This window comes from Amphibalanus amphitrite, unplaced genomic scaffold, assembly GCF_019059575.1.
Source record: "Amphibalanus amphitrite isolate SeventyFive unplaced genomic scaffold, NRLGWU_Aamphi_draft 000187F_arrow, whole genome shotgun sequence".
In the NCBI taxonomy this organism is placed as follows: domain Eukaryota; kingdom Metazoa; phylum Arthropoda; class Thecostraca; order Balanomorpha; family Balanidae; genus Amphibalanus; species Amphibalanus amphitrite.
Window position 1 is genome coordinate 247900 of NW_024881682.1, and position 25917 is coordinate 273816.

The 25917-nt window shown below is 54.1% G+C and overlaps 1 protein-coding gene across 4 annotated transcripts in view; it reads right to left on the reverse strand.

Annotated features, from left to right (window-relative positions):
• LOC122384357 (tyrosine-protein phosphatase non-receptor type 4-like) overlaps positions 1-25917 on the reverse strand; it is a 79468-nt gene that overhangs the window by 37820 nt on the left and 15731 nt on the right. For all 4 annotated transcript variants that reach the window (XM_043371705.1, XM_043371707.1, XM_043371706.1 and 1 more), the window contains 7 exons: positions 25179-25401; positions 24285-24405; positions 23810-23897; positions 23406-23558; positions 22863-23092; positions 22019-22195; positions 4137-4434 (listed from right to left, as the gene is read on the reverse strand). In XM_043371705.1, coding sequence (XP_043227640.1) covers positions 4137-4434; positions 22019-22195; positions 22863-23092; positions 23406-23558; positions 23810-23897; positions 24285-24405; positions 25179-25401 — 1290 coding nt within the window. The remainder of the gene's footprint in view (positions 1-4136; positions 4435-22018; positions 22196-22862; positions 23093-23405; positions 23559-23809; positions 23898-24284; positions 24406-25178; positions 25402-25917) is intronic.

The following is a 25917-nucleotide window of genomic DNA, read 5'->3' on the forward strand; positions in this document are numbered from 1 at the left end:
GGCTTTCGAGTACCCGAAGATGACGAACCTCCCAAGAGAACGAGTCAGTCTGATCAAGCCATTCTGCAACACAGCAATCGATTACACTGGACACATCTTAGTTGAAGACACAAATGGAGAGATGAGGAAGATGTACATTGTACTGTACACCTGCCTTGCCATTCGCTGTGTACATCTCGACCTTGTCCCCGACTTAAGCCTGGGTTCGTTCCTGCAGTCATTCAGACGATTCTGCAGCACATACGGCGTGCCAGAGTTCTTGTATACCGACAACGCTAAACAGTTCCTTGCAAGCCAGAGGGTATTGATCAATGTATTCACATCAGACGAGTTTCAAGAATATCTTACTGAACAAAGCATCAAGCACAGCACCATCCCGGTTTACGCCAGCTGGGTTGGCGGAGTCTACGAGAGACAAATCAAGACAGTAAAGCACTGCTTATACAAGACAGTAGGAAGAGCCAAACTTGGTTACTTCGAGCTCCTCACACAGCTCAGCGAAATACAAAACATGGTCAATAGCCGACCGATCACTTACGTCTACAGTGAGATTGATGATATCGAGCCGTTGACACCCAACAAAATACTCAAGCTACACACAAACCCGAGACTCCAGCTGGTGGACAGTTCACACGCAACTGACCCGCTGTGGGTTTCGACGCCTCAAGATGTTCACCAACAACTCAACAAAACCCTGCACGAGCAGCAACATCTTCAAGTGCACTACAAGAACATGTGGTACCGTGAGTACTTGCTTGGTCTACGCGAGAATTCGCGAGACCTATTCCACACAGACTGGGATGACAAGATTGCTGTCGGTGATGTCGTCCTCATCAACACCAAGAATAAGCCTAGAATGTTCTGGCTGATGGGAAGAGTCCTACAGCTTCTGCATGGAGATGACGGACGTGTGCGTCAAGTGCTCTTGAAGACGAGCACAGGACGTACTGAACGCTACGCCATATCGCACCTCTACCCGCTGGAGCTACAGAGTACCCACACAGGTCAAGACAGCACAGATGGCAGCACCAGGTGCCCTGATGAGTCGACTACGCACAACACCGAGACCGAGTCAAGCCCAGAGACCTCAGAGAGGACTGCGAGACCTCCACGAAGAAGGGCAGCCATCAAGCAAACCGAGATGGTCAAGTCCCTGCTACAATCAGGCAGCATCTAATCAAACTGTCAAACGAATGCTAAACCCTGTTTAGCATCAGTCCGTGGGAGGGTGTAGAAATTCCCTTGCAAAACACCAAAAACCAGCCACTCTCCCTCCCCCTCTCCTACCGGCTCCTCCCCTCCCCCCGCCACGCGTTGGACACTTGGCCGGGCTGGGCGGCGGGTCAGGCGACCGGTCAGCTGACCTGCCCCCGGGCGATAACCACGTGACTGGCGTCCGCCCGCGGCCGCCCGCCTGAGCCACGGAGAGGGCAGTCGCTGTCTGTTACCGGTTGGAGCTATGTGTGTTCACGACTGATTTGTGCCTGAATTCACCTATTACAAACATACTCATCAAGAGATACCTACCTACGAGAACATCGAGAGATCTACCTACGCGGTTCGTCCCGGCAAACCTACGCGGGGAAGTACCAGTGAGACCGACCAAATCACAGGACCGACGACTTCGAGACAAGACCTACGTCAAGGTAAGCCCGGCCTGTGTCTGTGGCGGTCCAACTTTCCCCTCGAATTCTCATCCCTACATCATTACCCTGTCAAAACCAACGTCAAAGAATAATTTTCTGTGTGCCCCTCGTACAAATCCGTACATTACTTTTTAAGATATTCAATTAGAGCACATGGCAGTTGGAGTCACTCAGCTGAAAAGGGTTCATGAAAATCATTTGGACATGTATGCTTTCAAACCAAACTGGGGCCAGCAAAGAGCACCAGCCGACTGGCCAGGGTCAAGATCTAGCTGAGGTTGGGGGAGCAGCAACAAACTTCGCTGCTCAGATCAGGTGGTAGGTACTCTTCAATTCATTCCACGTGTTACACTGCTTAGAAATGGGGTATATTCAGAGGATAATTCTGCATTCTCCTTCATCCAACCTTCATCCACCAGTAGCCAAAGGCCCGCAGTAGTACAGGGACCTCAGTTTTCGACCCATGTTTGAGGTCCCAGCACAGCCATACGGACCCCAGTCCCTGTTGGAGGGTTCCACGTAACGCCCCTACGGCACTTCCAATGAGACCGTTCCAGCGAACTCCGTTTTGTGATTAACATCAAGTCGAATGAAGACTGCCTGAAGGGGAATATAGAGTTTACTTTGATACCGTGCTTCGACCAAGTCCGCAACGCCCACCAAATCATTGCTAAAAGATTGGAGAAGTCCCAAATTCGCCGGAATTGAGCGTGTGCCTGGCGCTTTACAGATCGCACAGTTGATCACGTGACGTAGCCGTGAAGCGCAGCACGTTGGAGCATTACGTCACGTGGCCAGTGCCGTGGACTGGCATTAAGAATACATTACCAAAATACATATTGCCACCGGTCTCATCCAGCCCGACAAGTGGTATTGACAGGGCAGGTGCGACCGTAGGAGTTATATATTTTTTGAAATGTCATCCGCCAGCCGCCGTCCAGAAAGCGGTGGTCCCCCCACTTTGCAGGCTGCGATAGGAGTCCGTTTGCATTAGGCTTACAGCCGACGAGGCGGAACATCTCTCTTTGCGATGAATGCTCAGTAATTAATTTCATAGTCCAATTCGAAGAATCGTGTCAGCGCGGCAGCCATGTTCAAAGTGAGACATTAAAGAGCTCAAATTTAACAGAATATAATAAATGAGAAAGACGCATGCAACTAAGCCGTCTAGCTAAAATAAGATACAAAACCAATAGAGGTGAGTCGTGCCGTTAACACCTTTGCTACTAATAATGTTTTCAGCCAATCAGCTGGACGCTTTTACTTACATTATCACCTGTCTGCGTGAGGAAGGTATATTCGTATGCCCACGCACTAAATATCTCGGATATTCACTTCAGAGTTCAAATGAATACCAGCGTCTACTTCATTAAAGCGTGACGTCTGATAGGTGTGAGTCACTCAGCACTGCGAGACGGGCCACTAAAGCAGCCGGCGAACCACTAAACCAGCCGACACGACCACATGAAACTCGATGGACGAGTCGGGCGGCGTCCGTCCGCCGGAAGTCGCCGGTTCCGGTGTATCGGCTCCGAGTGCACGCAGCCGGCCCGGAGCCCCCTGCTGCCCCTGCCGAGCCCCCACTACCCCCTCCCGGTCCGTATCCCTCCCAGGCACAGCGCCACACCCCTCTCTATTGTCAGCACCGGTCAGCGCTATTACGGGCCGTCAATAGCCCGCCGTATGTCCCCAATGGATGTCGCCTCCCACACGACGGTCGGGGCCAGTTCCGAATACGTGGGGAAGTCCTGGCGTGGGGAATCCGCGCTGATGAACAGAGACTGATGAGACTGCACTGGCCTCAATGGTGCTTCATGGAACGAGAAGACCCGGAATGTGTCCAGATCGAGGGGTTTCGACGATACCCGGGAGCATTAGGATGTCCTCCCACATGTACAGGAACGGCGATGTCAATTAACAGGGGAAACAAGAAAGAATGGTATACATTTCAATTCTCCAATAATCTGCCTGGGGAACAACCAGCTGACTCAGAAAGCCACCATCACCAGTGACTGCGATTGGAAAGCCGGTTTACTTGAGATTTGAAAGCAAATGTACAGAGACAGATACACAATTAATTGAATCGGCTGAACAGACATTGCTAGGAATTGGCGATCAGATTCAGTCTCCGATTTACCACATACGCTGCTGATGCATATTTAGTTTTCAGCAAAAAAGGGAGGAGCTTAGCGCTTAAGTAAGCATACTTTTTCGCCTACCACCGATAAACGTCAATGAACCATACCACACTCGTAGTTACCAAAGCCGCCGCCAGGGCACCCCAAGACGCGAACGAGGGGCAGGTCATGTTTGGTATCATCCACCAGTGAAAATTTAGCTATGTTCAAATCCACTTGATCTTTGTGATTATTATATATAGGTTCTAGCATAGCAATCCAATACGGGAACACAAATTACACTGGTAAGCCATGTCACACCACTAGCGCTGCTCGCTGTTGGACAGCCGAACCATTGGTTCTCGCTACTCACCACAGATGGCTCTGTACTGGCGGCCGAGGCGGACTCCTGCGTTTTGTCGCTCTCCTCGCTGTCGTCCATGTAGCTGAGTTTGCCGGGAGCCGCTGGTGTGAACGGCCGAGCCGTGTCGGTCAGGAGGGTGGGATCAGGCCCGGCGGCGGACGAGGGCGGGGGCGGCGGCGGTGACGAGGGGTGCACCGGCGCCACGGCGGCCTTGTGCGGCGACATGTCGCCCACAGATGGCATGCCGGCCGGGCCGACCACCAGAGGCACTTGGAGAGGCGGCAGACGCTCCAGGAAGCTGCCATCGCTGCCGGCACAGTCAAAGAGCACACAGTCAGGCGGGGTGCGGTCAGATGAACGATGGCATAGGCGTGATGAGGAAGAAACAAGCACGTCAGGATGACACACCAATGTCCCACTCTTGAGAGATATGAACTGCATGCACGGGTTATACATGAGGTGCACATTACATTCGGTACATATTGGATGCACAACAGAATAATGAAGGTAAATTTTACCAATTCCTCCAAACAGATCAGCATTAACAACGTTCATCCAAATAAGTTGGAAAGGAAAACACTTCAATCAAAGCAGGCTAGAAAAATGAAACAATCGTGCGCCGCACCGAGATCACCGAAAAAATGGACACTGATATGTAAACACAAAACGTTATCAATGTTCAAACTATCACTAACAGCTCCAATCATCTCTAACGTCCAAAAGCGACTGAGATAGCACTAATGAACGTTTCCGATAAGATAAGGCGACATCTCCGTCCTTGATCCCACTTCAACCCAACTTGGGACGTCGACATCAAAAAACATTATAGCGCCCTCACTAATTTGCCAAAGAAAACGGTTCGTACAGCCTTTTGCTATAAATTACTGCAAGAGTTCAGTTCAAAGTCCCAGCTCAGATGCAAATGTATATCACAGGTCCGTGTATATGTAGTGATGTTGTCCATTTCCCAAATGAGCGCGGTTCGAACTGTGCCTGTCTGTACCCGCTCCAACCTCCATTCCACCAGAGCGACGGTCGCTCCTGCCGCCACCCCGACATCCGCCCGGGCACGGCGGCGGCGACCCCGCCGGAACCGGCAGTGACGCGAGACCACGTGACCGGCCAGCTGGTCGGCTGGGCGGAGCAGCTTGCCGGGAGTGACACAGTCGCTGAGATCACGTGGTATCAGATAGCCACCTCATACCATGAAGCCGACGTCGAAGCACGAGAAACGCACAGGCTGGAGGGGAATCTAGAACTGGGGCGCAAAGTTGAGAGGAGTTCAGAAGAATGTAGCTGTACAGAGCTGAACACAAGAGTGGAGTACAGAACTGAAGCCGGAAGAAGTGAAAAATACGAAGTACAAGAATGCGATTGTGAAGCAATACCTAATGCTATCAGATACCTGTCGCAACTGAACCATATCATTCTAGGACATCTTGTGAGCTGAAATACACCACCTGACGCTTGCGAAACTGACCTAGATGGCGCTGTTAACGTAGGTGGCGCAGACTTCCCGATCACATGATTGGAGCGCCTCAGCCCCACGAACACGTGGACCTGACCGTGAACGTCTTGAGGGAGCAGAGACCATCTATCTTTCATACGGAGCTGGCGTCCGACCCACAACCATCACCCACCGTTCCGTGCTTCTATCCTCAGGATACTGAGATCCTTCTCCTCCACGCCGCAACCCCCCTCCGGGCTGGACAGGCAACTTTATCTCATGCGGGCTGCTCCCTTGGAGCGGCACCGCTGCTCCCGAGGGAGCGCACCCCGTAGCCGGGTGCAGTGAGTGCCTTGGGGCTGGGTGGCCTGTCCTCTGGACGGGCTCAGCCCCGGCGACTCACTAGGGTGCCTGCCCAGACCAATGTCTCCCCCTATTTCCTATCATCCTCCCGGCTCTGAAATGGTCTCATTGGACCGAAAGGGCCTAACCCAACAAAACAAAAACAAACAAACCACAACCATGAAGCTCATTGCAAGACAAAATACCTACTTATCTTCCGATTTGCCGGCCAAGCAGCCCACCTTGCTCCGTCAACTATACCTATCCTCGACCTATACACCCTATCAAACGACCCTGACACAGGGAACAGCCCAGACAAGATATCATCCAGCAGTGACCTAACACGACCCCGCCAGAGCTGACGGAGGACTCACGGCAGCGGCCGGCGGCGGCGCAGCAGCGGGGTCTGCTCAAACAGCGCCCTCTTGCGCGCCACATTGCCGCGAAATCTCTCGATGAGAGCCGCCACTGTGTTGATGGGCTCTGCGCGCAGCATGGCCGCCCCGCGAGCCAGCATCCCTCCAGGCTGCGCTGGCGGCGCAGCGTCCTCTGGGGCTTCACTGGACACCGTGTCAACGGCTGAGGCCTCACCACCGCTCCACGGACCCTTACGCAGACCCTCTCCACCTTCACACCACGTCAGCCGCACGTTCAGGAGCTCTCAGGTCAACACTCGCCTCCACGAGTAATTCGCGCTGCGCTGCTCGCGGCGGCGGCTCCTCCACGGTCGGACTGACTGCGACTGAGGGCGTGCGGCGCGCGGTGACCGCGCTATCACGCCCCCCCCCCCCCACGTCCGGTCGGGTCAGACTGCAGTCCCGCCGCCCCTCACCGCGCCGGGGCGATAGGAGCAGCCGATAGTGCAGCCGCCGGCGATTGGGGAGCTCACGGGATGGTAGCGCGTCAGCCGTTAGCCCGACCCGACCCGGCAGCACGGGCTGGGGTCGGGTGATAGGCGATGGCAGGTGACATAAGGTAATGCAGGACTACGTAAACGGACGTCAGATGATGTCGAGTATTGTTAACTGAGATCAGATGACGCCCAGAGAGGTTTTCTGATATAAGGTGAAGCCGATTTCCTACAGAGTAGGTATGTGTGACAAAACGCGTAATCAAAACCATCATCAAAATCACGAAGACCTGCCTGTTCGCTTTCAAATGGCGTGTCAAGGTATGAAACCCAACACCAACCGCATTATCACGATTTCCCATTCTCGGCCGGCTATCCTGCCATGCTCATAAGGAGCCGTGCCGGCGTATTTGGAAATTCCGACCTCGACGAGCATCTGTGGTAGAAAACCACCCCTTTGGTAGGGGAAACTACTGCTGTCTGCTACCATTTGCACTACATGTGTCGCTATAGCTGCGACATCTATGCATATTAAATCGCGACGTGTGTGTGCGGTGGCCGGTGATTCTTGGGTGATTCTAGTTAGCGATTAGCTAGGGCTGGGGTGGATCCAGACTTTCAGTTTGAGGGTGGGCGGACTCTTGGCCGGCCCGATCCCCGGCAGTCAAAGTTGCTGAGCGGGGGCCCGGGGGGGGGGAAGGAAGGTCCAATATAATGACCCAAAAGACATGCCTATTGCCCATAGGTATATACGTATGTATTGAATGGTATCAGCACTCAGCAGTGTGCCTCCTGAGATGTTAGTGATTTTTATCGATTCATCAAGTTGACGATTTGTTTTTTGCGGATATCTTAAAAACGGCAGCGCTCCGTGTCGGTGTTTTTTTTAACTTATTTAATAACCTTTAGCTTTAACTTTACCAATACCAATACAAACCAATACATACTATATACCTATGCCTATAGGCAATAGGTGTGGCATCATATTGGACCTTTCTCCCCCCCCCCCCGCTCAGCAACCGGACTGCCAGGGATCGGGCCGGCCATGAGTTACCCCACGCCCACCCTTAACCAGGGGATGCGGAGTCGTGGACATTTCAGACGGTTCCGACTCCGGTTCCGGCTCCGGGTGAAATGCCATGGCGGCTCCGGCTCCGGCTCCGGCTCCGAGTAAAATGGTCCGGCGGCTCCGGCTCCAATAGGTACTCAGTACATTTTAAATACCTACGGGTGGCAGAAAAAAGAAGATGGGATTGGTGCACGTTGCTTCTGCATTTGCATAACTTAAGGCTATTTTCATATTTTGAATACCGTATTTCTTACTGCCTGGAACTGTAAGTTCAAGGCAGTTCGGTTTGACAAACCGAACTAGGTCAATATTTGTTTCCTCTTCAAAAAAGGAGCCGGAGTCGCCCCCTTTTTTGACAGCTCCGGCTCTGGCTCCGGCTCCGAACTATATTGTTTCACAGCTTCGGCTCCGGCTCCGGGCAAAATATGCCGGCTCCGGCGGCTCCGGCTCCGGCTCCGCACCCCGGCCCTGCCTCAAACTGAAAGTCTGGATCCACCCTGGTGCCCTAGCTAATCGCTTACTAGAATCAGCGCACACAGATGTCGTGGTTTACAAGTATATGCATAGATGTCGCAGCGATAGCGACACATGCAGTGCAAATGGTAGCAGACAGCAGTAGTTTCCCCTACCAAAGTGGTGGTTTTCTACCACAGACGCTCGTCAAGGTCGGAAATTCCAAATACGCGCCGTGCCGCCGCGGCGCCGTCGCATCGCGTGACAATTAGTAAACCTTGCTCCGTTTACCACGCGCTAAAAGTCACAGAGTTGTTTGTTGCCCGTGAACCGGCGATACCACACACGCCAACAGTGCCAAGGACCCGTTTCTTTCCCATGCCGTCCCAGTCTGTCCGTCGCTCGGCGGAGCTGCCACTTTTGCCGGTAACGGGCCCGGGTCTTGTCGGCAGTGGTTTCCGCCGGCCGCGTCTGATCATAGTTCGGAGTGCAGAGTAATAACCGGGAACCGGCAGCCGGCCTTCCGGGCCGACGTCGGGAAAAGTGCAAACATGACTACAGGGAGCGCTCGGCAAGGCTGGGAACCGAGCCGACCTGAGGGCAGGAGCGGCAATCACCTCCCGGGCGCTCACAGCTACAAGCGAAGCGGGCAGGCTCTGTAATTTATACCCCATCATCATTACAAACAGATCTCGCATACGGCTGCCGGCTGATATCACGGCTTATCATGGCGACAGGCGCGGCGATCTTGCAGCCGGATAAGGGCGAACAAAAGTTAGTGCCGACCCACAGTATAGAAAGCAGCCCAGGGTCCACCGTCCTTCAGCTCGTTCCCGTTGGTGACTGGCAATGCCGTGAATCCAGGAACTAGCCACGGCGGCACGGAACATGGGCCGTGCGCTAACGGACCGCTGAGTCGTAGAGCCACCGTGCTGGCCACGGCCACTGCCGTACCGGCTACGGCCACGGCCGTCCGGTTACGGCCAGGGGCGTGCACGGCGGTCGATGTCTGCCGACATTGGCGCGCAGTGCCCTCCTCAAACTACCGGTGACCACGTCACGATTACCAAATGTTCCACGGACAGGTGAAGAAGGACAGACAGGCCGACAGACCACCGACAAACCAGCAAGGATCGACAGCGTTTCAGGAAGCAAAAAAAGCACGGGTCGCAACAACAAATCCTAATCCTGACACGGCACCTGACCCGTTTGAACACCACCTTGGACCAAACCTGCGATTTAGCACGTCTGTTTGACACCTTCCCGGTCGAATATCTCGCCGCCGTTTCCTCCGGCGCCGCTGACTCACCCGGCTTTGCGACTGTTGGGCCCGCAGAAGGCTCGGCACAGCGTCTGCAGCAGGCTGGCCAGCTTGGGGGCGGCGTCGGTCACGCCGCGAGGCTGCTTCCGTGGCAGCGACACGGACGGCATAGCCGTGCCCTCAGGCAGTCCTCCTCACTGACAGCGGCAGTAGTCCTCACGGACAGAGGTGGTCCTCAGGACCCACCGGACACTGGCGGTCCTCACTGGAGATCACTGGTCCTCAATGGGAATTGGAGATCCGCACTCACCACCTGTGATTCCACAATCACTGAACCCACCACTGACCGGCCGGGGACACAGATCCACACCAAACTCCTGTGACCTGGCAGACCGTTCACCGCACCGTCTGCCGTCCGTCTCGATCGCTCCTATCGGTCTCAGCGGACGCCGGCCCGAAGGATCCCGGCTCCCTTCACTATCAGCCGGCACGAGTCACCCGGCCACTATCGCACGCTCCGTATCACAAGTACCGACACCTCACCCCACGCCACGGGCGCTCGACCCCGAGCTGTCCGCTGTACCACTGACCGGCCCTGCCGGTAGACACCTGACCCGCGCGGCAGACCCGACAGCGCCGGCAGAGCCGCCTGGCGGCACCGGTCGGTACTAATGCGGAACACGGCACCACGGCACACCGGCAACAGACCGGTTTGAGCTAGGCATTAGGCAATCGCTGGCGCTGCATTCGTCCCACAGACGCGGGTGTGGGATCACGACCGGTGCGGACGGTTCAGTTCGACCGTACCCGCCTCTGAACTTCGTGTGCTTCCCCTCCTCACGCTGCGATCATGTCCGCAGTCCGATTAGGCAGTCGCAAGCCAGTCATGTCTGACCAAAGGTCACCGTTCATGTAGCTCGCAATCACCAGTCCGCCTGTCACGGATCAAGGAAACTACCGGTCCATCGTCGCCTGTGCGAAATTGGTCACAGGCAGCGTATAACGAGCTGATTGCATCAGCCAGCAGTGTCACCTGCCCCGGGCGTCCCAACAGCAAACAGAGGTAATTAACGGTGGCGACCCGAGCCAGCCGATGACCCTCCACGGACCCCGTGACGTCAGAGCTCAGCCCGGCACAAGAAACGGGCGTCTTTGTGTCAGCGCAGCACGAGCCCCGTGCGGGGGCGGGGAGGCGACCCGCCCGCTGCCTGACTATAGCAGTTCGGTCCGATGGGCCGGCAGCGGTGACGGAGGCTGCTGTTTACTGAGCTGCTGTTTACCCGTGCCGTCGGACACATCAACTCCACTTGTAGCGCCTGTGCGCTGATCAGTAATCACAGGCGCGCCATCAGTCTCCGTTCGACCACCTGTTGGGGACGGGCAGTGCTCGTCCGTGCCACTTTTGGCATCCGTGTGCGTGAGTCACCTCGCCGTCAGCTCAAACGGTGAAGAGGGCCGGTCAGGTCGGAGTTGGGGGTCACCTCGACTGAACATTCAGTAGACTCGCCGGCTGCGGCGTAGGAGCGCCATGAAAGGTCCCTGGAAAATAACAAACAATATCGACGATGGTATCGAGCGGTGACCGGTGCTGGCTTCGAGGAATGTCAGGGTGAAGGGTTCCTATGCAGAGCTATACAGAACTACGACGGGCAGTTCAGGACAGGAGCAGCTGGTTATTCGCGGGCAAATTGGCTTTCGTATTTTTCCGCGACTTTTTCTTCTCGGTATCGAAGATGAGTCGCAATAAATCGCAGCGTCCTCGATAGAATCAAACCTACAAACGTCATCTGCGCAATATCCAATGTGTCAGCCCCAGTGCACCACTCCAAAAACTCAATCTATCACAATCAAGAAGGCCAAGAAGGCATCATCAATACCTACTTACCAGCCACCAGTACCTAAACATTGGACGGTATCGCGAAACCGGCCAACACTGGAGGACGCAGGACAGGATCTGCCGACACTCGACAGTCTCGTCACAAACTCGGGGTCCGGATACTGTTCGTTTCGGCGCCGCCTCCACTATGGTCACGACCGACTCAAAGACATCAAACAGCCAGCAGCGACAGAAACTACACTGAGCAGTCTGGAAGGTCATTCTGCGTTTGAGGTCCATCAGAACGTCCGGCACACACTCGGCAAACTATTACGAGCTGTTTACCGGCCACATACGACCCCTGAGTGCTGAAAATGCTACAATTCATGGATGACAGACCTGGCTTATGCAAGGCGGTCCATTTGGGGGACAAATGCCAGTTTCCGGGGCGTAGGCAGTTGGCAAGGCACGATCACGAACAAGGTCGACCGCAATAACGTCCAAAAGGTACAAAATTCCATAAAGTGAGCCACATGTACGCTTTGCACGGGGCCATCCAAATTGCATGAACGTAGCAAAGCGACATTCCGCGAATAAACAGAATGTACAACAAAAGTGAAATGTAGGTTAGGTGTACCGGTTACCAACCCGAGCTCGGGTGGCGCCGATGTATCGCGACATCAGGTTGCAGCCGGTGAACCCCAAAAATAAACAGCTGTCACCACTCGCCACTCCGGTCCGACTCAGCTGGACCAGAGTCGGAATAACACCCAAACATGACGGGTGCTCCCATGGCTGGCGCTAGGCAGCCCAAAGATATAGTCCCCAAATGTGCAATGTGCACCATGCGCAGCATGCATCGGTCTCACTAAAATCAAAACCTCTCTCGAATGGCTGGCTGAAAATGTCCCAGAGGTAGCTCCAAGACACAGCAGCCATTATGTCCGCTGTCCAGTGTCCACCGATTGACCGTCCCACCCCTGCGGTCTCTCGAACATCCAATGCCCAATGGACGGGGTCTCCATGTCCTCCGGATATCGGCTGTCCACTGTCCATCAGTCGACCTGTCTACTGTCCAGCAGAAGTTTTGGGCACTGTCCAGTATTTCACCCGGCTGTCCGGGACGGCTCGCATGTCAGTCCCCCGTGGTCCTACACCGCCGGGCCGGTCCAGCGGCTGTGGCAGTTCACAAGTCGTCGATATGAGCGGCCGGTTAATATTCCATCGGCAGCGCTCGTTCGACCCCGCACCGAATTCAAAACGGGCCGCGCCGCCGGCCGCCAAGGTTCATGACCGTGGCATGCCTGAATGCGCGACCGCGCAGCCCGCAATGGCCACGGCCGGCAGCTACATGGATTATTTAGATCTTACTCCAAGGCTAAAGGGTTCCGCTAAAACCATTACTGATCTTGAGACACGTGTAGTTACGAGTCTATGACCACTGCATTTCAATTCTTCAGTCTGTAAAATCCTAATGCTAAATGCAGCTTACGGTCATCACTTGCCCTATTTACACCTCTGCGAAATATCAACCTCAGTAATTATCCCAAACCGAAGCACGCACAAATACATGAGGGCTGACGCAAGGCTTCAAAGCCCTCAAAGGCTCCACATTAACATTGCGTGTAATTAAGCGCATAACTGGGGCAGTGTCCGTCCGTTTGGGCTCATGAATAACCCACACACCTGCCAGGGTCATGGACACGGCTCCAGTTGCGGCCATCAATAATGACGCGTGTAAGGAGGCACGTTAGCACGCGCGGCGGCCACGCCGGTCGGCCCGCCACGCGATCCGCCCGGTCCCGCCACGGAGAATCCCCACAGAGGGGGTGATGTCAGCGGTTCCGTGAGGAGACCATTAGCGTTCGGTGAACGGGAGAGTTGATCACAAATAGTGGTCACAGGTAGGGTGGGTGAATCAGCACCCCAGCAAATACTGCTGATAGTTAGCTAATGAGAGCACAATTGTTGGACGAAACACCACACAGTGTGAAAACTGAGCTAAAAAACGCTCGGATATCCCAATTAAACATCCTATGGCAATAAGTAGTTTGCATGGTAATTTATGAGCGAAGGAATTAAAGCTTATTATTAGGTATGTCATTAATAACCTTATGCTCATATTAGTACCTAATTATATTCAAAAGAAAAATTAGAGCTAATAATATGCCAGCTTGAAGAAGTCAAATACCATAGAATGGAATGTAATATGTCATACGGCAAGTGCTAACAATATGAGCGCTGTGAATGAGAAGTGGACGGGCGGTTAGAATGTCTCACGACACTTCACAATCAGCCTAACGGAGTGGCGCACCTAATCATAAACCAGACACTATCTACAATGGAATGCACGACTGTCTGACGAGGACAATGTGCCAATCACGAATCAACGGCTGGGGGCCGCCTGACCCTTTTGACAAGCCAGCAATTGGACCCTTTCGATAAGCCAAGCCAGCCCTTAGAACCAGATTGGCTGCGTCTAACACCACGAAACCACAGCGAGGGCCGTCACTACTTGATATATTCCGTATGTCTCCTCTGGGAGCTTAGGAATCAAAATATTTCTGATAGCCAGGCCACGGCTTGGGATTCAAATTGGGTAAAGCTACCTTTGATGTTTTTTTTTTCGATCACGTAACCATTTATGCTGCAGCTGGTGTTGAGCCGGCATCCTCATTAGCCGAGTTTGATCCAAATACGTCTCAGGTTCATTCATAAGTCAGCAGGTGAATCATCGAGGTCTACATAATGCGACTGGCGATAGGATCGCTCACCTCCAGCAGCCCGCCCACGTCCTGACCTAGACGGGATTCTGAAAAACTACTCCATGGGAAGGAATGCGACGGCCACCATGAACAAGTCCTGGCGGTAGCTATAGGTACCGAAGCCAAGATCGAAACAGGCAAAGGCAGCGCGCTTACATTAGACGGTACGGTTCATACGGTTGTGAGATTCGATTCAGCGAATGCCCATCCCATCCCATCCAGTATCAAGAAGCAATTCACGACAAGAAGGGTATCTTTCTTTTCGGATTGAAGTCTCAGAGCCCACCAGGAAAAAGCGCAGTCACCTTTGATGAGCTTTTCCTCTCAACCAAAGTCGACTTCCCCCAGACACTGTCCACCGGACAGTAATGATATTGAAGTTTTTTAGCCACACTGCTCAGACTGACCGAAATTTGGCCGTGCCACCCTCAAACTTACCTGGCAGGGCACTGTCTTTCACAAAATAACTGACCTTGACCAAACCAGCCTCAGGACTGACTGGTCTGTTTCAGGACACCGGACTTCGGCCACACCCCTCTAGGACTAACCTGACTTTAGCGGTACCGCCCTCACAGGCCACCAGCCGTACTGCGGCGCGGAGCACCATGCCCATCTCCGGGCGGGACGACCACCGTCTCGGGCGGCACCGACGCGCGGCCCGCCGTCGATGGCACGTCGGCCGAGTCGGCGCCGATGAACTGGACCACCCGCCGACGGGACGGGCCGGCGGCCCGCGGCGGCGCCAGCCGTAGCCAGGAGACGCATCAACAGACGCCCGCAGCGCTGACCGGCCACGGCCACCGGGCGCGGCTCAAAGGTCGGGTTCAAGTTGAGGCTCGGCCAGCGGCGGACGATGGAACTTCGCACGAAGTCGCAATCGGTGGGGTGCCATTGGGGTGGGACTTACTACCGACAAGGACAGGAGAGACAGAATGCACGGCTTTGGATGAAGATCTGTGACGAAAAGTGCAGGTCAAAAAAGGTGCAACCTTAATTACTTTAAACGATGACCTGTTTTTGCCCAGAGTAAGCAGCCATGTTGGAGCTTGACCACTTTTGACCCGATACCAGTCACGTTCGCTAGGGGCCGCCAGTGACCCGGAGCGTCCACCAAACAGCAGGAAACCGTTTCCTGGCCAGCGGTGCCGGCGGTCGGCGCCCACTCTGTCGGACAGAACCCGAACAGACATAATCCGTCTGTTCACCTTCCCCTCCGGCCGCCGAGAGTCCCGGTTTTCCGCCACCGCAGCTCGGCACAGGCCGCCGCGCCGGCTAATGCGATTTAAGTCCCTGTTCGCATGCTGGAGAAGTGGGGAGGATAGACAAAACATGGCAAGGAGCTAGTAAGATACGAGAACAGTCAGGCTTACGGGCGATTTAATCCATCCCAAGGCAGTCTGGCAGCAAGACAGCCTCCAAATCAGGTTTCTTACCATTCAAGCAGCAACTAATGCATTCGTGCCATGTTTGTTGTAGCGACTCTGACAGCGACTCGTGTAAGCCTGACGGCGTCTGACCGCGCCTTCCGTTCTCTTTGTTGAAGCCATCAGCTGGGAATGCATACCTCCCGAATAGTGTCTAGCGGTCAGTATCAGGCTAGCTCGGGATACGCGTCAACAGACGCGTATCCCGGATGGGAAGGAGGGATGACCAACAGCGGAGGGGCTGGCCGGCTCTAGAAGAGCCACACCTCGCCCCTGAGTCACCTCAGTGCTACTGCGTGACCGGACGACGCCGGGTCACAGAGCAAATGTTTGTCTTCTCTCTGGAGCGGCGGCAATAGAACTCCGGGCGCCGGCTATGACGGTTAAACGGTATCCGCACGCGACATCCGCTCCAGGAAGACATAAAACGGCTGTTGAAACAAGCTAAACAACAAACAAAATGAGCCCAGATGTAATTAATTAACGTGCCCCTGAGTCAGTCAAATGATATTGGTAACATTAGAGACATATGGAGAGCGCATATTATCCCAGAAGAATCACAAGGCCGTTTGAGCCCGCCTCACTCAGTCTCACCACACCTGAACAATGTGACAGTCAAAATCCCTTCAGATCGCACAACACTCCATCACAGCCCATCCATCTGTGTGACAGGAGTCGTGGGAACGCGTCGCGCTGCGAATCTCATCAGCCGGCGCCTGTGCGTAAAAACGCATACGACCTGCGCCGTGCCGACGCAGCCTCGAACTGTCAAGGGATGCGGGCTACTCTAGCACTGCCACGGAAGTCGCACAGAACAGGTGACACCAGCATCACGGAAATCATACCGGTAAACAAAAACAGATGGGGCAGAAGTGGCGAAATGACATGCAGACAGGAAACGACAGATATAGACTAGACAGCATGGGTTTGTCAGATAGAGTAGAACAACAAAAGAAGCATAAAACTGGCGCAGCAGACGACTAAGGCTGCCGACCGACGATAGACGTAGCGGACACTAAAAATACCCTGCGATAGATGTAGCTTGTAGCTGTTAGAGGAAGTCGAAGATCAAGCCAACATTTGCTCTCCGCTACCCTGCAGACGAACATGCAGAAAACTAGGGAAGTGGTAAGTTACTGGTTGCAGTATACCACATACCACGCAGCACACAACAGGCATCCACAGAGGCGTATCGCCTTTGTGCGTCTCTCCCAGTGACACACGGCGGCGTGGCGGTGCGGAGACGGCCGATAGGTGAGCGCCTGCCCTCGGTCCGACACGTCATCAGTTACGCGCCGCCCGGCCTGCGATTGGCCAGGTCGTTAGTAAACCCCGATGGAGGCTGGGGTCACCTCTCCTTCACATCAGCCGCAGTCTACTGGTGCAACTCGACCACGGTTCTCAGAAAGGAATAAAGCCCGATTGCATGTGGTATCATACCTAACATCTAGAGCCTTCATCTCCAGTGCTTTTTTTTAGCATAAAGTTATTAAAAAGGCGAGCACTTCAGAAGAACTGGAGCTAGTAGCTCCGATGGCGAAAGAAGCAGCACATAACACTCATGCCAATGGATAAAGCTACTCTAGCCAAGCTAACTCAGTGCTTCACTCAACCACTAAAGAAGCCCCAGCCTGCAGTGCCTAGTCCACACCAAACCGGGACGCAGCCTGCATACCGCAGCGACTTTGACCGATCATCCAGTAGCCTGTCAAATACGGCCATTGAAACCCGTGTGAACCGCGCACCGCCGCCGGGTCACCGTGAACCAGCCGGGTCACTATCTCCTGTATATATCTCCTCCGCAGCTGCAGCGAGCGGGACCCGGAAAAACGGCCGAGCAGAGGCCCGGCGCGGCCGGTCCTTTCTTCCCGCGGTGGCCGGCTGGTGCGTGATCGGAATGCAGCCACATCCGGGGCCCTGTCGACTCATGACACGGCCGGTAGTCTGCTATAGGTGGGGTACACCCTGGACAAGACGAGCGTTGCGCACTAGGAGGAGTACGTGGTAGTCGGGCGCTGTCGGTCACTGTCGGTTTGATCGTGGATAAATTTATTTTCGTCCTCAGTCATCGCTGTTTGATGGGTCCAGGCAATTCGATGGTCGTAACTCGTACCAATCTACGACGGCATTGAGCTATAATGAGACAATGAGCTGACTGAATGAAGCGTTCCTAACCCTGCGTACCAAGTTAATACCTACAACGTCAAACATGCATTTTCCATAATGGATTCCCCAGTTGCCAACTGCACTCCGTTGCAAACATGGAACATCGAAATGCCAGCTGGGACTTCTGGGAAGATATAGGAGCCAGAGTGGTTGCAGACCAATAAACAGCGGGCATTATTGCACATTTAAGTCGCCAATACACGGTTACCTCAGCCCTGACAGTCTCGTCCCAGGGTAAGGATAATTTAGGCATCAATGCAGCTAGCTTTTGACTTAGCGGGAGCCACGAGGGATCACTACTGGAACGATGCCAAAGGGAACGCTGGTAACCAACAGAGGGAATGGTTAGGCACGAGTGTCACATGCCAAAGCAAGTTATTTGTCGGAGAACAGTCTGTTATGGTCACCAACAGAGGGGGTTAGGCACGAGTGTCACATACCACAGCAAGTCATTTGTCGGAGGGCAGTCTGTTACCGGCAAACAAATGCACATTGCTTCCATTCCGGTTTCTATTGGCAGTGACGAAACGGCCCGAGACGTCTGGCAGTTCAGACAAAACCACATATTGCTGGTCAGTCAAACGAGACATACCTTTCTGTCAATGATGCAAATGTTGACATTTTATGCGACATATCCGTCACATTGACAGATCTATCCATATGGCAGACTGACAGTGCTTCTCATACACTCCGATACCGTCGGCAACAGTGCGAATTGTGCACAGCTCGCTCCCCTTTATCTAACCAAAACCACAAAGCTTCTCAAACCGGAAGCGTCTGTTGAAGTCGGCTGGCGCCCTATGCCTCTCAGCTTGTCAGGGACTGGTTTTTAGGTGCCGCAGACAGAGAGACCACGTGATGCGGTTGGAGCCTTCGACGCGAACGGAAGGAACGAACCACCAGCAATGTGTGCCGTGCAGGATGGTCATTGTTTTGGAGTGGGGGCTGCGTGCACACAATGGACGGTTAGAGACGCCTCTGAAGGGATGAGAGGGGGATAAATGCCTGGCTTATAGCTCAAAGAGCTGGAGGAGCACACTAGTTAAAATGCAAGGCTGAAAGACGTACTGCGTAACGGCAGAGATTGTAATGAAAGATGTAAACCCCGTACATACAACCGACCTCGCGCCGAAAACAAAGCCAAGTACCTCTCCACACACAGATCCCAATTGCCTTCTCAAGGCGACACTGACTCCGTATCAGAATGTCCCTTGTCAATTACTCAGTCTGCAGCGTGCGGCGTCTTTCCTAGTCTGACTGGACATGGCAGGGCGAGACGGCAGATCCGATACAGCCATGGGAAGCAGCTCTTGCAGACGGCGCCACCCCGAGCACGGCTCACTCTACAAGCCACCGAGGTGGCATGAGACGGGCGGGGGAGAGGGGCGGTATCGGGGGGGGGGGAGGCAGGGAGAGGAGGGGAGGAGGAAACCCGAGAGCTCTGCACGTCGTGCACGCCCACCGCATGCCGTACTGCCAGCAGAAACCTGACTCGCGCAGCTGACTCAGCGTGCCGGCTCAGCCAGAAACTCTGGCCAGGTGACTCTCATGGCCAGACAGCGAGACACTCGCAGTCAACAGCGTACCCAAAGATCCCACCAACCACTGCTGTCCATGAGCTACCGTGGAACTAGGAGCGTCACAGATGGACGAAAACGAGTGTTTGATAACTGCCGCTAACCGAGCACTAACTAGATAAACAGAGGTAATCAAACCGAGCTCGTCACGAGTCCGCTGACCGCATTACATGTTCACGTGCCGCGTTTCCATTCATGCGATGTAAATATTTGGCATGCACATATCAGTCGAGTGGACATGACGACTGGGCTTCTTCGATGAGCCCCCGTCAGGCACAGACGAAAATAGGCGACACTTCTGTCCAGACTGACAAAGGAGGGAGTGTTTAACATAGACAAATGATCGCTAATTTCCGGCACTATCGCCAGCGATAGCGGTGATGGTCAGGCGCTGGCAAGGTATGCGGCCAACAACGGGAGCAGTGTTCACATTGAGGCACCGGTGAGTGAGACAGAAGCCAGGAACGAAGGTCAACCCTCACGCGCCGGGGCAGGTTAGGCATCGACCAATAATTATATACTGGCAAGTGGCATGCCTTGAGGAGTTATGTTGACTAAAGGACTAATGAATGCCAGTTATTTATCGGGGATCGCCAGCTGCAGTAAACCGTACAATTAACCGCACCATTCTCATTACTGGAAATTGTTACTGACTGATCATTAGGATTGCATGATACCAGCACACAATTAACATCAATTAGCACTGCATAATTGAACACCGGCTGTCAGTCAGGTCGAGCATTCTGCATTCATAAACATATCCGAGCAGGTCGTGGTACATTATATAATCAAAACTCCCCGTTCACACGCCAATGAGGTCTGTGTCCCTGACCACGTGACCGACCAGCACGCGTCAGCGCGGAAAATGTTCCCACCGACCGTTCGATCTGGGCCGTCAATGACCCGTGGATGACCAGTGGCCGGGCTGTTTTTTACTGGCCGTTTTAGCACCGCTGGCCACACTCCCAGGAGGCGGCGCCGATGACCCCGGCAAGGTTGGGCTGTGTTGTGACGACCGCCGCCGTCGGCACCCATCCCGAGTGGCGCCAGCCCCGACAGGGCGGCACCCGAGGGGTAAACACCCGGCAGACAGACGCAAGGTCGCCAAAAGACCATTATGAGACAGACAGACTCTAGACAGGAAGACACCAGACCCCAAAGAGGCCAATATCCGACATCCGACAGTCGATAGGCTGACGACCTGAAGGCAGACATTCTGACAGCACAATCCCTAATTATCCTCTGACATCATCCGACATAATACTCCCGATCACTGGTATCCGTCAGTCGACTGGTATCTTCACTCCACTAATTCGTCCGGCCAGCAGCCTTCCGGTGTATGATATACATATGATATCCCAGCCACCAGCCATCGCTCCACACCGCCAGGTCAAGCACCATCAGTAAATCAACAGCTGCGAAAACTACCGGTGTTGCAATTTAGCCACAAGACTTGTTTCGGAGACACCAGCCCACCGCAACTGTCTTCGTACATGAAAAAGACAATGGTTTGCAAGGCTTGCTAGCTTTCTGACTGGGAGCAGCAGCCATTCATTGACATGAAGGTTAACAGTAGGTGTCTTAGACCCCCGTGTCTCGGCTAAGATCCCTCAAGGCAGCGAGGTCAAGGGGTTACAGACCGCACCTTCCGGAACGTGTCGTGAAGACCTTGGATGGGATGATCAACGGAACAATGGGACTGTTGGTCTTCATGGAATACATAAGGCACGGCTGGAATTAAAATGTGCGAAGGCTTAAAAAAAACGGTAGGGAGAAATGAATGAAAGTAAGAGGTACTAGTTATTCCACCATCAGCGGAAAAATATTTGATAGGAAAGGATTCATAAGCTAACGCACCGAGACATCCGGAAATATCTAGACACCGACACTCGACAGCCACTGATGCCTCCCTATCAAGCAGTTTCAACACCCCAATCAGGGGCGGACGCTATCGGACTGCCTTGCACGGTTCCGCCCGATAGTTCTATCAGCTGCAAACACCGGCTTCCGGCGGGGCGCCACTCCAGCCCCCTACCGGCACGGGACGCGCGCGCACTCTGCCGTGACGCCTAACGTCGAGATGGCGTGACCAAGAGGCGCCGCGCCGTGAAGGAACGTAACAGAGAACTGACCGAGACTATGAGCTCGGCAAGGTCGCGTGCCGGCGCGTGGCCGCCGCCGGGGAGGCAGAAAGAGGTGCATGCGCCGCTTGAGACGGTCGAGCCACTTGGTCATGCCACTTGGTCGAGCCGCGAGGTCATGCTTGTTGAGCGAGATACTCAGATGATGTGGCGAACACACAAGCCCGAAGAGGATGCAATGGATATGATAAGTGCTCTATCAGCAGCTAATGATTCAACAGAGTCTGTGCAGCGAACAGTCATTCGCGGGGAAGACACCAACTTTATCAGACAAGTGTCGCTTACAGGGAGCGAATAAAGCGGAAACACTCCTATCAAATTCATAGAATGGAAGATCATGACGTGGCCTGAATGACATCAACACATACTTCCCTAAACTTCATTCAGCTATTCCATGAGTGAGTGCTTAAGACACATCGAGGCGTGGCGAGTTCCCATCGCCCACCGAGGCAGGGGCGGGGGTCTCGAGGTTGGGTTGAGAGCAGACCATAGGGGCTGGAATAGTAAGCTGTCTAAGAGAGTTGTCGGGGCGATGGGTTGTTGGGGGAGCTGGGGGCGCCGCCCGGAGCGTCCGACTGACCTGGGCGGCGAGTCCTCTGTCCAGGCGCGGCGCGGCTCCGGCCGGCTCGGCTGCGCGGCCGTCACACGGTGCTGGGTCGGCGTACCGAGCCGACCGTGGCCCAGCAGTCGCTGGCGCTCCTCCGAGCTGAGAGGCGGCAGTGTTTGGTGGAGAGGCCCGCCGCGCTGCGGGCCAGACCTGGCAGAGACAGACAGACGGGGTCAGCTCGGGTCACACACTCAGACTGGGGACGGGAGAGGGCAGAGAATACTCTTTTCTATGCCCGCAAAGAACGCTGCGGAGGTGCGAGGATTAATTTCAGGGACGGTGCGCGTTAGAGGTCAGAATGTCCCACTATGCGGCGGAAAGTGGGAGGAGGGGGGTTCAGCTGCGGTGGCGAGACAGACTTCCGCCTTAAACCACACTGCCAAGCCGCAGGCATCCCCGCAACTACCGGCGGAAGCGCACAGCAATGCGACCGGAAGGTCGCACGCAACAGCTGATGGCAAAACCACTCAACTGCCGGTCACGGCACGCAACGAATTCATCAGCAAACTAAATAAAATGCATGTGGGATATTGATTTTACGCATGAACATTTGATGAACGATGATTAAGACAATTGGTCTACCTACATGATGAAAATTCGGAAGAAACAAAATATTTGTACTTTAGGATGAAAGTAAGAAGGCTACCTCGGTTTTCAATGCAAACCACCCATCAACGATCGCCGTTCATAGCCATGATAACACTGTTTTAATAGATCCGGTACCACTCACACCTCCTTCAAGGTAGGTACCATCTTTTCCTTTCATATTCGTCTAGCTACTACTCCCTCTATCGCCCTTCCCACGTCGATCACACACCTGACGAAGGGCCGGTCAAGCCGCGCGCGGTGGCGCCCCTCCTGAAGGGTCTGATACTCTGTCCTCCCGGAGAAGCGGAACCGACTGCCGAGCCCCATCAGCCGCCGGACCGGCGGCTGCGGCGCGTTCAGCCGGAAGAAGGTGTGGTGCTCGACTGCCGTCTTCCACAGCGCCTTGGAGGCGCGGTAGGAAGGCAGGCTGAACCCCAGCAGGCTATCGTAGTCCTCCGACTGAGAGGAACGGGGTGCGAGCGGTCAGAGACGGAAACGCATGACACATGGCGCGAATGCTAACAGTGGCTTTACGGAACGATGTGACGGCACTGATGCAGCGGTAAAAGAATGCGCATTAGGGGGGAAACGAATAGAGGTAAACAAATATATACTTCCGCCTTAAAAGAACACCTAATCTTACTGTTGCCGGTCTGTGTCATCGATGACCGCATTCACTTACATCGAGTAGTTCACCACAGGACATATATGTAGGTACCAAAATGACAGAATAGAACCACACTAGCTGTGGCGATAACCGATGCACACCCACCAGTTCCCTTCTGAGCTGAATGAAAAACTCCTTCCTCTTGAAGGCGATCTTGACGATCTTAGCCCAAGAGAAGGTGTTTATTTTCTTTTTGTTCTGGAACACCACCAGGCCAACAGAAGCTACCCCGAGCTGAATGTCGCGACCGCTCGAGTCCTGCGGGAGACAGAGAGCAGGAAACGTTAACATCAGCGCCGTCTGGTGGCCGGCAGAGGAGACAGTTGTTAGCACGGACAACACAGCTGGCAGAATCATGCGACCAACTCTGCTCCTGCGATTTTCAGTGCAGCCACGGTGAGTGAAGAGGTGCGAACGAGTCAAAGATACTTGCGGTAAATGATTATACCCATTAAACGGATGCAGTTTCGGCACTAGTGTCCCCATGCCTATGGCTGACCACATTTTACCTTGGCCCGGTGCAGTTCCAGTCCGTACATCTCCAGCCGTTTGACGTGCTCCAGGTAGTAGAACTCGGCGTCGGCTGGAGTAAGGCCACTGAAAAATGGACGGAGAACGGATCGATCGTAAGAATACCATCCCTGCAAATCAGCAGACGCTGGACGGTCTGTGCTAAGCAAAACGACCAACAACATTATACCGATGACGAGCCGCTGTCTGCCATGTTATGAATTCGGTGACAGGTGTCCACAATATCTCAGTATCAAGACTTGCTAAAAAAATAACATCATTTAATCAGCTCATAGATACATCGAGTCCATCTGGTGGTCATTGAACAATAGATAACACATTAGAGGGAATACGTTGACCTTTAGGTTCAGCCATCAGTCTACCAAAGACTGCTTGCAAGCATATTTATACATTGCCTTTATTTATGTAGACGAACGACGAACACTCAAGCGATGATGCCCTTTCCGCCCGTACCGGTGCCGGGCGTGCAGCTCGGTGATCTTTTTCTCCATGTCCTCTGTCATGTTGGGCAGCAGTTGTACTCGGGACAGGTAGCCGGCCGGGTGCTCCTCGGGACAGTAGTCGCCCAACTCCGCTGTGGGGAATAGTAAGGGAGTCAATGGCTAGTGACCGAGGGAGGGGCTCAGCTCCTCGGGACAGTAGTCGCCCAACTCCGCTGTAGGGAATAGTAAGGGAGTCAATGGCTAGTGACTGAGGGGCTCAGCTCCTCGGGACAGTAGTCCCCCAACTCCGCTGAGGGGAAAAGAGAGGGAGTCAGAGGCCAGCGACTTGGGCGGAGCCGCAAACGATTTTTTTTTTTTTGTAATTGAACTGGAGTCAATTGAGCTGAGACTGCCGAAAGCCAAGGCACATAATCGCCACCCAAAAATTAGCACCACACCGAGATAAGCAGCATAAAGCCACCATTCGCAAAGCAGCCGAGATGCGGAAGTCGGCCTAACAACACCTCGATGGGGAGTGACAGACGAAAGACGGGCTTCTGAGCTGCCGCTGTCTCAGAGCAGAAAGCTTCTTCCGGGACAACTAACAATCACAAACATTGCGGGGTGGAGAGAGAGGGCCGGGAAGTACCAAACATCGCACGGCACTGAGAAAATGGAAAGTTTTAATGACGGCCTGACTATGTCTCTCATAGACTGATACATACATTCTAATGTGTTACATCAGTGTTTTCGATGCAATATCTAGCTAGAATGAGGAAAACATTCGCAACATCAAATCACCGATACCGTATGACCATGAAGTACAGGAACGAGATGACAACGAGGAAAATTAAGTCGGTCTGTCACACCAGACAAACCTTTCTCCCTCCCACGACCTTATCCGGCAAGCCGCGCCGTCACCCACCTTGTAGGACGAAGCTAGCCAGGAGGCAGGCGGTGTTGGGCGGCACGGGTAGCAGGCCCTCCAGCACGTCCCGGCGCAGCTGCAGGCAGAAGTGGTAGCGCGTGTACTCCTCGTGTAGCTTGCTCGGGTCGCCCACGTAGAACTTGACGCGGAAGTGGTAGGTGGTGGGCTGCGTCTTGCCGGCCACCTGGCGTCGGAGCGGTTTGCGAGGGTCCAGCCACCGCTGTAACACAGAGAGGAAACCAGACGGTCAGATTATACGCCCGGTTACACACACACACGCAAACAGCCACGCGGGTCCAGCCAGCCCTGCAATATGGATACTGATGCTTTGGGGTTTTAGGGCGTCCGGACCACGGTGGCCATCCGCGGCGCCCCCTGTAAATGGAGAGCCCGCAGGACAGTCGGCTCTGTCGCCGCTCATACAATCTCACACATCGCACAACCAGAGAGTAGGCATCATGCCGTAAATTCAATGTTGCTGTTCGTTGGAGTTTACGGGCGCGTGGACAAAAATGTCATTAGCGCTCAACACTAAGCGCAGATATCAGATATGGTAATTCCCTGAAGGTCCGGCCACACCCTTCCATGGCAAACTCCCAGCAAAATCCCTCACAAACACGCACACACCAAACACACCACAACAGTACTGGGAAATCAGGCCCCGCCCGGCAGCTTCCAATCATGACGAGTGCAGGTTTATGGCGTCGCGACAGGACAGCTGTCCGGTATTGCCAGG